The following is a 14,184-nucleotide window of genomic DNA, read 5'->3' on the forward strand; positions in this document are numbered from 1 at the left end:
TCGATAGTCCTTTGAAAGCGATACTGTCAAGGCTACAATGGAATTTGGAGGGACATTTAAGAAAGAGCAGATTTATGTTGCTGTAAATAATGTGTTCTCAGTCCCTTAGGGAAATAAGGGTTCAATATAAATGAAATGTGCTCCCAATACCATTCTACAATGTGCCAAGGTACTGAGGAGATGCTACTAACATGTTGATGTTGATGAATTTGACAGTCACGCAAGAGACTTATAATGCAGTCAGTCAAATTATTAATGTCTCATGCTTCCTACCAGGAAGACTTTGTACTGGATACATCAATGTTAGGCTCAAAGTGGGTGCTTAGCTAATTATCCAATTGAGAAAAGTGGTAGCCTGATTGCTGCTATCCTGATAATTGACTGCCACTTTTAAAAAGTCTTGAGGCTTTCCCAGAAATTTAAATGGACCCTATCCCCTCCCCCCTAGCCCATCCTCCCTAGCCCCTCCTGTAGATCTGAAGGAGTTGGATAGGAGCAATATTGCAGAAATTATATCAATCCTATCAAAAGGCAAACGTCAAGCAAATACCATATTGCCTATACCTACCCAATCCCTTCAGATCTCCTAGTGTCCACGGAGGAGAGGCTATGGGGTCCATTTAGATTAGATCTAGATCTGATCTGGGAAACAGCTGTAAAGATTTGACTTGATGTAAGACTAACTTTGATGATGATTTACACAGATTGTACCACCAAGATCTTATCCACCCCTTGAACTGGCATTCTTTGAAAGTTGGGGATAATCCTCGCTCTGCAGTGTTGCACAATGAAAGATAAGAGTTTTGTGTAAAATTCAGGTTTCTCATTAAGTGCAATTTGTTTCCTATCTCCCTATGGTTGCTTGGGGCATGAACCCTTTTTATGGGGTTAAATTAAGGTTAGATGTCTTGTTTTGTAGAACATATTTCATCATTGTTCAAATGGATGGGATATGATTGGCCCCGAGCTCAACAACCTATGGTGTATGTTTGAACAATAACAGTGTATGTTTCCAAACCATGTTGACGAGAAACAATAAGGAGTGACATTTACATTTAAGTCATTTAGCAGACGCTCTTATCCAGAGCGACTTACAAATTGGAAAGTTCATACATATTCATCCTGGTCCCCCCGTGGGAATTGAACCCACAACCCTGGCGTTGCAAGCGCCATGCTCTACCAACTGAGCCACACGGGACACCTGTCCTCTGATACAGAATTACTATAACACTCAGAATGAACCCGCAGTGCACTTTCCCTTTATCTGCATGCAATTGAATTGGGGGTTTAGTCTAGAGAGAGAGGTAATGCAAGTATAGGTTCACACCTTGAGTACAGGGTTTTATATTCTGACTGAACTCAAAGTGTGCTTCATTCTATCTACAATGGATTGAATCTTGAATTAGAATCTCGGGAGATGTTCTGGACGTGTATGTGTGTTTCGGCTCTTCTCCCAGCCTTTGCCCCCTCTGTGGGTGAGAGACAGCTTCTCTGACAGCCTCTGACTATCCTTCAGCCTCACCACTCCTCCTCTCCCAAAGCGCTAGCTGTCTCCACAGCCCGTCTGTCAGCCATCCACTACCCGCCATGATGGAGGGAGGCTGCATGGGAAATCAGCCCATCTCGACGCCCAAACTGTTTGGGAAATGGAAAATGAAGGAGAAACCCCATTGGTCTATTGTTTTTATTGGTTGGTGATGTTTTTGTTGATATTAAGAATGGCATACATACTCGGCTGGCACGATGTGGAATGATAAGAATATTTTTCACAGAAAGGTTCATTACTGGTATGGTATGGTGTTTTCACTTCACTTACAGTATATTACCTGTAGATATACTGTAGTATCTGGTGATCTGTGTCTAAAGTACAATACAGGCCAGGGTTTGAGGAGAAAGAAGGACATTGATACTCTAAGGTATTAACCTTTCAGTGATACCCATCCCGGATCCGGGAGCATCAAAAAAGCTGACTAGCATAGCCTAGCCTAACGGGACAGGGATATCATATAATATAATTTTCATGAAATCACAAGTCCAATACAGCAAATGAAAGATAAACATCTTGTGAATCCAGCCATCATTTCCGATTTTTAAAATGTTTTACAGCGAAAACACAATATGTATTTCTATTAGCTAACCACAATAGCCAAAGACTCAACCGCATATTTTCACCATGTTTCTACCGCATAGGTAGCTATCACAAAACCGACCAAATAGAGATAWAATTAGTCACTAACCAAGAAACAACTTCATCAGATGACAGTCTTATAACATGTTATACAATACATTTATGTTTTGTTCGAAAAAATGTGCATATTTGAGGTATAAATCATAGTTTTACATTGCAGCTACCATCACAAATAGCACCGAAGCAGCCAGAATAATTACAGAGAGCAACGTGAAATACCTAAATACTCATCATAAAACATTTATGAAAAATACATGGTGTACAGCAAATGAAAGATAAACATCTTGTGAATCCAGCCAATATTTCCGATTTTTTAAGTGTTTTACAGCGAAAACACAATATATATTTCTATTAGCTCACTACAGTAGCCAAACACACAACGCAATTTACTCCCCGCAAAAATAGCTTGCACAAAACCGACAAAATAGAGATAAAATGAATCACTAACCTTGAACAAATTMATCAGATGACAGTCTTATAACATCAGGTTATACAATACACTTATGTTTTCTTCGAAAATGTGCATATTTAGAGCTACAAATCCTGATTATACATTGTGAATACGTAGCATCGATTCACCAGAATCTCCAGAGATATTTTGGACACTCACCTAATCTGACCAAAGAACTCATCATAAACTTTACATAAAAATACTTGTTGTATGGCAAATGAAAGATACACTGGTTCTTMATGCAACCGCCGTGTTAGATTTTTAAAGATAACTTTACCATAACAAACAGCTTGCGTCATTGCGAGACAATGCTCGCCAAAACGGCAGAGAATAGGAATCAACATTTTCCACAGAAATACGAAATAACATCATAAATTGTTCTTACTTTTGCTGAGCTTCCATCAGARTCTTGTACAAGGAGTCCTTGGTCCAGAATAAATCGTTGTTTGGTTTTAGAATGTCCTTTTCTTCTGTCGAATTCGCGCCACAATGCTAGCCAATGTTGATAACGTTCCCAATTTCTCTCGACGCAAAGAACGGAAAACTCCAAAAGTCCCAATAAACGTTGAATAATCTGATAAAACTCGGTTGAAAAAACCTACTTTACGATGTTATTATCACATGTATCAAATAAAATCAGAGCCGGARATATTCGCCGTGTAAACCGAACGCTTATCAGAAGACAATATTGAGGTGCTTCGCGCGCCTTGGTAGACAAAGGAAATTCCTGACCTGCCACTCCAAAAGCTCTTGTTCGACCTCAGATCAAGCTAGACACCCCATTCCACCTTCCACTGCCTGTTGACATCTAGTGGAAGGCGTATGAAGTGCATGTATATCGATAAATATATGCCAGTTGAATAGGCAGGCCCTGAAACAGAGCCCCATATTCAGAATTTTCACTTCCTGTCTGGAAGTTTGCTGCCAAATGAGTTCTGTTTTACTCACAGATATAATTCAAACAGTTTAAGAAACTTGAGAGTGTTTTCTATCCAATAGTAATAATAATATGCATATTGTATGATCTAGAATAGAGTACGAGGCCGTTTAAATTGGTCACGATTTTTTCCAAAGTGAAAATAGCGCCCCCCTATTGACAAGAAGTTCCAGTGGGACTGTGTAGACAGTAGAGGTGCAGTCATGTAAAACACAATGAACACAATAATTTTTGACCCAATACTTTACATATAACTATGCCGTGAGTATAGAATTCAATCATTCTGTCTATAACAATTGTTCTGCATCATTTCTCTACATTTTTATTGGAAATATATGTTTGAATCCCAACTGTAAAATATTGCATGTTTCACTTATTTACATTTTGTGGGCTTTGAATCGATTGATTTCTGTCCTAAGAGTTCAGTTCCAACCGAAGGGTATTCTAACAGGTTTCTCTAGCATTCATGGTATCAATATAGTGTCGGAATCTGTTTAATGACGATGTTTAGGGTTTGTGACTATGTAACTTAACACTCTGTTGAGGTTTCTAAGTGGCAGTAGTTTAGTAAAGCTACTGTGTAGTGTGGTGATTCCTAACTATCCCAGGAAGACATAAAAGCATGAAAATGCTTCTCACATGTAATGCTGAGTCTGAACATGCAATAAACATGCATCCCAAAAGATTAACAAAATGATTTCCACTCTGTGAAGATGCTTTCTAAAATACAATATGTTAAAATTTTACCCAATGCATAGGCCTAATAACTTACAATATTGACCATTAGCCGGCATTCTCTTGTTGCCTCGCGTCAGCCCATGTTGAGCGGAGTATAAATCAGAGCAAATTCCAATTATCTTCTTTAATGGGCATCGGAGAAACAGTCAACCTTTACTGAGTCATAATGACCCTACAGTAATCATGACTTACAATGTGTTCTCAGGAAAATGCTTGCCTCCATCTACTATCTTCACAAAGCACCCCCCCCCCCCCCCCCCCCCCCCAGACATCTCACCTTCATGGACACTGCTGCCCAGTCGTATCAAATCAATTAGCTGTAATTCACCAACTAGGATGAAACACTCACCCCCTTTAATATCAAATCATGCTCCAACTGCCCTTTATGGAGGTTGAGATCAACACACACTACTCTTGTACCGTCATTAAACAAGGTGGGACACAAGTAGAATAGGAACATTAGAATTGATGTAACAATTAACTTAAGCCTTGGCAAACTCTTTGTAGAGAATTGTACAGAAAGAATGGGGCAGAGATAAAATGATTAAATGGGGCAGAGGTAACTGTACACAGGAGTAATTCTTACAGTATGATGAACTGAACCGTGTGGGTCTTTTAGCCAGACAGTGTGGTAGTAGAACTGTGTGTTACCTTTCACCACAAATGTTGGTTGATGTTGGCTCCTCTAATGTCATATATCCATCTATTTGCATGGATATGAACCCTACAATGAACTGTATTCATGGGTCATGTTCCTTAGAACACACCATAGCAAAACATTTTGCGACAGAAAACAAAAACAAGCATTTCTTATTGGAGTAGTTCAAATAGTGCCTTCTCATCTCACCCAGTTTCAGAGCATTTTCTTCAGTTTAGTGACGAATGAACATGACCCTGTTGTCTGTCCAGGTTTGACCACGCTGCAGGTGGTGCTGGATACGGCTGCGGAGAGGAAGTGGCAGGTGACGGCCATTAACGTGGGCAACCTGAAGGACGAGAGGAAAGACGAGGCCTATCGCTCCCTCTTCCAGGACCTGGAGAACAAGAAGGAGAGACGGGTCATCCTCGACTGTGAACAGGACAAAGTCCGAGACATTATGGAGCAGGTACAAGCTCAGTATGTGTAATGCAGCGAGTGAGATGTTGTTGGCGTGTGCTTGTGTGTTTGATTTTACTAGCCTTGTGGGGACCAGAAGTCCTCACAAGGATAGTAAAACAAGGAATATTCATACAAGTGGGGACATTTCCTCAGTCCCTACAAGGAAAAAGGCTATTTTAGGCTTAGGGGTTAGGTTTAGGGTTATAAATAGGGTTAGGATTATAATTAGGGATTAGGTTTAGAGTTAGGGGTTTGGGGTTATGTTAAGGGTTAGGTTTAGGGTTAGGGAAAATATAATTTTGAATGGGAATCAATTGTTTGCTCCCCGAAATCAAATGTGTGTGTGTGTGTATATCAACTGTTTATGTTTGTGTGCATCCTTCCCTGCAAACTATTCACATCTACCCACCAAGTGGACTGAGGCCTTGCAACAATCCCTCTAATTGTTATATTAGAATACAACAATAGAATTAAAAGGCATAGAGATTCACATGAACAGGTTATTTCTAAAGCTTCGCTAGACCCTGGGATAGTCCATTGATTAGTATTTAAAGCAAGCAGACATGTGTTTAACCAATACCCATATTCACCCCGCTGTTGCATGCTAGAGCTTTTATCTGAGAGAAAAATAATCCAACCTGGTCACACTCTCCTGCCAAAGGAAGTCACTTAAAATGYATTTTATTCAAATGATTCTTCAAATCTCTATATGTAACTGGATTTCTAAGTGGAGGTGTTACTCATGTGGTGGGATTAGTTGCAGGTGTGTCATTTGAGATAGTTACTAAAATGGATGTTGAGGTAGTTACTAAAATGGGCTTCCTGTTTTAGTTTCGGTACTGACAAGGGATAGCACTGGCAGGTGGCAGTGGGTTATGACTTTTAATCAAAACAATTGTACATGCTACAGGTATAATGTGGAAATATGATAGTGCTTATCATTTAACAGAAATTTTGGTTAATTTTAGTTTTTTAACAACTAATTGACCGATGTCGGTTCAATAATTTACTGACGTCGGTTCAATTATTATAATTGCGTTTCGTTCGTTTTTTTTTCTGTGAGCTCAATGAGCAGTTTCTCCAGAGATAAATCAGATCCAGCCTGAATTGTGCGATGTAGTAGGGAGTTGTAGTTTCCAACAGGACAATATTTTACATAGTTTAGCGCGAACAATGTGGTAATTAACTTCTTACGGCTGAAATACCGTTAACAGGWTCGATTTGACAACAGCCAGTGAAAGTGCAAGGCGCCAAATTCAAACAGCAGAAATCTCATAATTAAAATTCCTCAAACATACAAGTATTCAACACCATTTTAAAGATAAACTTGTTGTTAATCCCACCACAGTGTCCGATTTCAAAAAGGCTGTACGACGAAAGCATACCATGCGATTATGTTAGGTCAGTGCCTAGTCACAAAAACACAGCCAAGGAGAGGAGTCACAAAAAGCAGAAATAGAGATATAATTAATCACTGACCTGATGATCTTCATCAGATGGTACTCATAGGACTTCATGTTACACAATACATGTATGTTCTGTTCGATAAAGTTAATATTTATATCCAAAAATCTCAGTTTACATTGACGCGTTATGTTCAGTAATGTTTTGCTTCCAAAACATCCGGTGATTTTGCAGAGAGCCACATTAATTTACAGAAATACTCATCATAAATGTTGATGAAAATACAAGTGTTATGCATGGAATTAAAGATAAACTTCTCCTTAATGCAACCGCTGTGTCAGATTTCAAAAAAGCTTTACAGCGAAAGCACACCATGGAATAATCTGAGTACAGCGCTTAGCCACAAAAACAAGCCATACAGATACCCGCCATGTTGTGTCAACAGAAGTCAGAAATAGCATTATAAATATTCACTTACCTTTGATGATCTTCATCAGAATGCACTCCCAGGAATCCCAGTTCCACAATAAATATTTGTTTTGTTCGATAAAGTCCATAATTTATGTCCAAATACCTCCTTTTTGTTCGCGCGTTTAGTTCACAAATCCAAATTCACAAGGCGCATGTACTTAGTCCAGACGAAAAGTCAAAACAGTTCCATTAYAGTTCGTAGAAACATGTCAAACGATGTATAGAATCAATCTTTAGAATGTTTTTATCATAAATTTATCATAAATCATAAATCAATAATATTCCAACCGGACAATTCCATTGTCTTTAGAAATGAAAGGGAACGTAGCTCGCTTTCACGGCTGCGTGCGTGACTTAGCTCATGGCATTCTGCCAGACCCCTTAGTCAAACAGCTCTTATTTGCTCCCCCTTCAAAGTAGAAGCCTGAAACAAGGTTCTAAAGACGGTTGACATCTAGTGGAAGCTTTAGGAAGTGCAATCGGACCAAATTTACACTGTATCTTGGATAGGCAATTACTTGAAAATCTACAAACCTCAGATTTCCCACTTCCTGGTTGGATTTCTTCTCAGGTTTTTGGCTGCCATATGAGTTCTGTTATACTCACAGACATCATTCAAACAGTTTTAGAAACTTCAGAGTGTTTTCTATCCAAAGCTACTAATAATATGCATATCTTAGCTTCTGGGCCTGAGTAGCAGGACGTTTACTCTGGGCACCTTATTCATCCAAGCTACTCAATACTGCCCCCCAGCCATAAGAAGTTAACTACAAAGACCATAATCCATTGCGCGCCTACTTGTCCGGTTGGTGTGGGCAGAGATCTGTATATAATGACTAGATGCTCATGTCTCCGCCTTAACAATGGGAGTTGTTGTTCCAAAAGAAGGAAGGCAGGCGGCAGCAAGCTTAGTTCCAAAATAAGCCATAGAAACGCATTGGGCTCATTTTGGACAGATTTTGGCTAGAGTGAAACCTTTCGCTTCGCCACTTCCTCTCTGGTGTGTAGAGGGAGAGAAGAGATGAAGAATGCGCGATCAAGAGGGATAGAGAGCAGTTGCTCTGCGCGGTATCCCTACCGGAAAAGACGTGATCTAAGTGATTGATAGTTGGTATTCAGCAGTCATAAAAGTATGCCATATTTACTTCAAGGAACTACTAAAATAGTGATTTTGTCATACAGCATAGCCAGCAGCTCTAGATGATGAGATGATGACTTGGAATGAAATAATAAAGTCATCAAATATAACTAATGTAATATACACAACAACAAAAATATTTTATTAAGGGTAAAGTAATGTGAATAATCGATGGTTAATATATGATAAGCAGTAATAGGCATCAACTACCATCATGGGACTTTTATTAATTGTTATTATTCTGTGTTTTTACAGCATTCAACCTACACAATGCATAGTGCATTTAATGTAAAACAAAAAAATCTAAACCGAAATCGTCAACCGTGATAATTTTTTGATAATCGAACAGAAACCGAATCGACCTCAAAAAGCACTAATCGCTCCACACTAAAATATGGATGTTTTTTTGTGTTTGGTAGACAAAGAGTTATAACTCCACTGAAGTATGCCATTTTCATTCTCAAACATGACTGCTGTACCATGAGGAATATGATTACTTGGTGACTGTCTTGTTTGGTTTCCACGTCATTATGGTTTCTGTTCTGTTTCCCTATCTGATGTTGCCCCCAGGTCATCACCATTGGCAGACATGTGAAAGGCTACCACTACATCATTGCGAATTTGGTAAGTTTTCACACCTCTGTCAACCAGCAGTGGAATTGTAATCTCAGGAAGAACAAAGTGATTTGTAAAATAATTTATCAAGCTCAAAGCATAGTGATAAGACATTGAGAACACAGAGTGATTGTCTTCCAATTGAACCCTCTACGTATTACACAATTAGTTAGCTTCATCTATTAAATCATTTCTTTCCCGTTTTTTTTTCCTTTTCGCTGACATTTCGATAGCTTCTGAGATAATTGGCTTTAAAGTTCTGAACCCTCCTTAGTGTGATGGTGTCAGAAATGTTTATCTTTTGAACTTAATAACATCAATAATTATTAATGGTTTTATTCTGTGTTATTACAGCATTCAATCCATTGAACAGAACGAGGTTATGTCAATATCTCAATTTTGACAAAAAGCTCTTGATTTGTATGATGGCAAACATTTCCATTTTATCTCCTTATTTGATTTCCTTGTTTTAATTTCAGGGTTTTGTGGATGGGGACCTCTCCAAAATCCAATATGGCGGAGCCAACGTGTCAGGTTTCCAGATTGTGGATTTTGATGACCCGTTGGTGTCCAAATTTGACCAGAGGTGGGAGGCTCTGGAGGAGAAGGAATACCCTGGTGCCGACAGTAAGATTAGGGTGAGTAGATATCCACATTGTGTTCGGTTGAGAGGCACTCAGCTAGCATTCTTCTGTCTTCGGGGAGCTGTGAGGTGTCTGCCGATTAAAAATGTTCCTCCCCCATTCTCACTCACTCACTCATACTGTGCGCGTGCAAACCCAGGAACACAGCCGCATGCCCACACACAGACACGCACACTAACAAGTCGTCACAACCCCCCTCACACACACACCACCTCTTCCTCCCCCTCCCCTGTGTCCCCATATCTCCCCACACAATCACACACCCATCCCCCTCTGTTCTATTGCAGTACACATCTGCGTTGACCTACGACTCGGTGCAGGTGATGACGGAGGCCTTCCGCTACCTGCACAAGCAGCGCATTGACATCGCCAGGAAGGGCAACAACGGCGACTGTCTGGCCAACCCCGCTGTGCCCTGGGCGCAGGGAGTGGAGATCGAGCGCGCACTCAAACAGGTGATAGCATGGGGTTGCCGTGGCAACGGCTGTCTGGCTCTACCACACACACACAGACACAGAAGTATAAGGACACACACATACACACTCACACACATACGCATGCACACACACACAAACGCACACAACACATTCTCCCCTGAGCTAACAGTGACAATCGTCTGCCCACACAGAATAGTCAGCCTCCAGCTTCAGAGCTTAGACAACGCAATGTGAATCCAAATCTGTGTGGAGAAACTGAATTGGTTTTGTCTATGACAGAGGTATTTAATTGTGGCGTCTTGCAATTCTGACGATGTGCTTTTGTGTCCTTTTAGGTTCGTGTGGACGGCCTCACAGGGAACATTCAGTTCGATCAACATGGCAAACGAGTCAACTACTCAGTTAATATCATGGAGCTGAAGAATAATGGTCCTGTGAAGGTATGCTAGTGTTTCTGAATATGAATATGTCTAGAATAAGTCAGAATCTTAATAGATCAAGGTTGTATAATATATGAGACAGTATTTAATGTGTTTGTCTGTGATGGAACAAGACAACAGCACATCAGAACTGAACCAATAGAGCAAAGATCTAAAGACACGACATTGGATGGAATTGGCCTACAGAAATCAACCATTTTTTGCACAGAGAGAAGAAATTACAGAGAATTTATAACATGGCTGTGTAGATGCTTCAGTCCTTTCCCACCATGTGAAACAACAACATTGTCTCATGACATTATGGCATTGTTCATTCACTATTCATTATTTCCTCCACAGATTGGATATTGGAATGAAGTTGACAAAATGGCTGTCACAAAATCAGACGTGTTCCCGAATGACACAACAGGGATGGAAAACAAAACTGTCATTGTGACCACAATCTTGGTAATGATTTATCATAGACTCTATTCATACTAACTGACTCATGAACACACAACAATTGTATATAATTTCCTTGGATTAGTTTCTCACTTAGCAATTGTTACTTGTCCATAGAATCATGTTTTTACGACATTACAGTGTCCATATAAAATCAAATAAAATTGTATTTGTCACATGCGCCGAATAAAACAGTAGACCTTACCGTGAAATGCTTACTTACAAACCTTAACCCACAATGCAGTTTAAGAAATAGAGAAAATTGACTAAATATACTAAAGTAAAAAATAAAATAAAAGTAACACAATACAATAGCGAGACTATATACAAGGGTTACTGGTACTGAGTCAATATGTGCGGGGGTACAATTTAGTCGAGGTAATTTGTACATGTAGGTAACACATTGCATTGCCCCCCCTTCACCTCTTCTACAGCGCAGCTACTCTCTGTTGTTATCATCTATGCATAGTCACTTTAACAACTTTACTTACATGTACATATTACTTCAACTAACCGGTGCCCTCGTACATTGTCTCGCTATTGTTATTTAACTGCTGCTCTTTAATTACTTGTTACTTTTATTTCTTATTCTTATCTGTATTTTTTTCAACTGCATTGTTAGTTAGGGGCTTGTAAGTAAGTGTTTCACTGTAAGGTCAACACCTGTTGTATTCAGCGCATGTGAGTAATGACATGTGATTTGATTTCAGTCGTGCTTGGCCACGCAGTCGTGGGTGAACAGAGAGTACAGGAGGGGACTAAGCACACTGAGGCTGTACTAATATGGACACTGTACAACATACACAAACCATCCCATAGTTGTCTAGGGGCTCTATTCACTCAGATTTGCAAAAGTTCAGCTTTACAGCGTGATTGAAATTTAATGGCAACCTTCCTGCTTTATCAGAGACTTCATTCACAGTAAATGCTGCTTATGTCGGCTCAATCAGAAATTACCTTAACATCTCTATCACGGAATCTGTAATGCTTCAGCTTTCCATATTGAATAGAGCTCTAAGTCTGTTACAACATTAAGTTCGTGGAACTATTCATTCCTCTGTCTTTGTACAAAGCTAGCATATATACCATGATGTAAAGCCTAAAGGCAAGCCTACTGGACTGAACAATATTTGTACTTTTCTCCCTCAGGAAGCCCCATATGTAATGCTTAAGAAGAACGCTGACCTTTTTCTAGACAATGAAAGATACGAGGGCTACTGTGTCGATTTGGCCGCTGAGATAGCCAAGCACTGCGGCTTCAAATACCAGCTGAAAATTGTGGGGGATGGAAAATACGGAGCCCGAGACGCTGAGACCAAGATCTGGAACGGAATGGTGGGAGAGCTCGTCTATGGGGTAAGAAAAGAGATACATGGATCTTCTAATACTGATCACATCCAATGACCTGCTGTATACAAACCATTGAAACATTCCCAGTAGTTCCCTTTAAACACAACTAAACCATATGCTGTTTCCCTAGAACAATAAGCTCCTTCTTCCTCTCTTACCCAGAAAGCTGATATAGCCGTGGCACCGTTGACCATTACCCTCGTCCGAGAAGAAGTCATTGACTTCTCCAAGCCCTTCATGTCCTTGGGGATCTCCATCATGATCAAGAAGCCCCAGAAGTCTAAACCTGGAGTCTTCTCTTTCCTGGACCCTCTGGCCTACGAGATCTGGATGTGCATCGTGTTTGCCTACATCGGTGTGAGCGTGGTGCTCTTCCTGGTCAGCCGATTCAGCCCATACGAGTGGCACACAGAGGAGTACGAGGATGGCCAGATCCAGACTAATGAATCGACCAACGAGTTTGGGATATTCAACAGTCTCTGGTTCTCCCTCGGCGCCTTCATGAGACAGGGCTGTGACATCTCGCCAAGGTGGGTCTCAAACTGCCTCCTGATTGTACGTTGTTAGGCTGGCCCACTGATTTACTAGTATTCTTACATTGATCTTCTGGCTCAGCAACCTGGCAACTCATACTACAATGGCCATCTAATCATCTCTCCATCCTCCTCTCCCCTTTAACTATTCCCCAGGTTGTTGTATTAAAAAATGGCAATGTAATCTCAATCATTTTACCCTGTAAAATAACGAGATAAAAATATACATTAACGATATCTCTACAAACTTAATCTCAGGACATTACACTTTGATTCACTTCCTGTAGAATCCTTGCAGTCCTTGTGCGCTCATCATACAACATAACACTTAAACAGACTAAAAATACCATAGGCCCAGTCATATTACTGATTGGCGTATAGCGATTTAATGAGGTGCGATTGCAGCAGATTATGTTAAGCAGGCTCCCACTTTGCACCAGAGAGGGGACAGTCAGTCACATGAATTCTGGGAGATTTGTCATCAACCCTCCTACTACATATCCACTCCCCCAGTCATGTTGAGTCAGGAAAGATAAGCTGTGGCGTCAATGTGTAGCTGTTCCCCACCGCATCCCTTTGTGTATGAATGATACTTGCTGATGTATACTGGGAGAGCTAACACTGTATATTTGCTCCAGTGTGCTCAGTTTCAATTTATGTTTATGGTCATAACATTTATTTATACGCCCTCAACAAATATGAGTTTAGTGTGTGTATCCTCCATCTTGAATGGCATGTATGGATGTTTGGTTTTGGAAAGAGGGATTTGATTGATCTTTGACCTTTTGCATGTTGTAGTGACCTCTCACTTTTAGAAAGTGTGTACTCAATATACTGACACCATGTACATATTGTAATGGTTTGCAAATGTTTTGGAACAGTTATCTAGTAAAAATGTTGGACATTTCTTGTAGACCAACAAGCCAACACAGTCTTAAGCCATGACCCATCAAATTAATCAATTCTGGCCCACCAGTTGGTTTGACAATCCATTTTGGAAACAGGATCTAACCATTTATATTTTTGTTCTTCACTAGATCCCTCTCTGGGCGTATTGTGGGGGGGGTGTGGTGGTTCTTCACCTTGATCATCATCTCCTCCTACACGGCCAACCTGGCTGCCTTCCTCACTGTTGAGAGGATGGTGTCGCCCATTGAGAGTGCTGAGGATCTGGCGAAGCAGACCGAGATTTCCTATGGAACACTGGACTCCGGCAGTACCAAGGAGTTTTTTAGGGTAAGAGAAAGACAGAAATGACCAAGTATTTACTTAGGAATCCCATGGTAATATGTTAATAT

The 14,184-nt window shown here is 40.3% G+C and overlaps 1 protein-coding gene across 5 annotated transcripts in view; it reads left to right on the top strand.

The window, feature by feature from the left end:
* The window catches only part of LOC111965837 (glutamate receptor 2), a 68,176-nt gene that overhangs the window by 48,659 nt on the left and 5,333 nt on the right, over positions 1 to 14,184 (top strand). For all 5 annotated transcript variants that reach the window (XM_023990177.2, XM_023990178.2, XM_023990180.2 and 2 more), the window contains exons 4-12: positions 5,224 to 5,420; positions 8,997 to 9,050; positions 9,521 to 9,679; positions 9,973 to 10,140; positions 10,458 to 10,562; positions 10,902 to 11,009; positions 12,153 to 12,359; positions 12,516 to 12,883; positions 13,924 to 14,122. In XM_023990177.2, the coding sequence (XP_023845945.1) occupies positions 5,224 to 5,420; positions 8,997 to 9,050; positions 9,521 to 9,679; positions 9,973 to 10,140; positions 10,458 to 10,562; positions 10,902 to 11,009; positions 12,153 to 12,359; positions 12,516 to 12,883; positions 13,924 to 14,122 (1,565 nt within the window). The remainder of the gene's footprint in view (positions 1 to 5,223; positions 5,421 to 8,996; positions 9,051 to 9,520; positions 9,680 to 9,972; positions 10,141 to 10,457; positions 10,563 to 10,901; positions 11,010 to 12,152; positions 12,360 to 12,515; positions 12,884 to 13,923; positions 14,123 to 14,184) is intronic.

This window comes from Salvelinus sp. IW2-2015, linkage group LG6.2 (assembly GCF_002910315.2).
Source record: "Salvelinus sp. IW2-2015 linkage group LG6.2, ASM291031v2, whole genome shotgun sequence".
Taxonomy (NCBI): Eukaryota; Metazoa; Chordata; class Actinopteri; order Salmoniformes; family Salmonidae; genus Salvelinus; species Salvelinus sp. IW2-2015.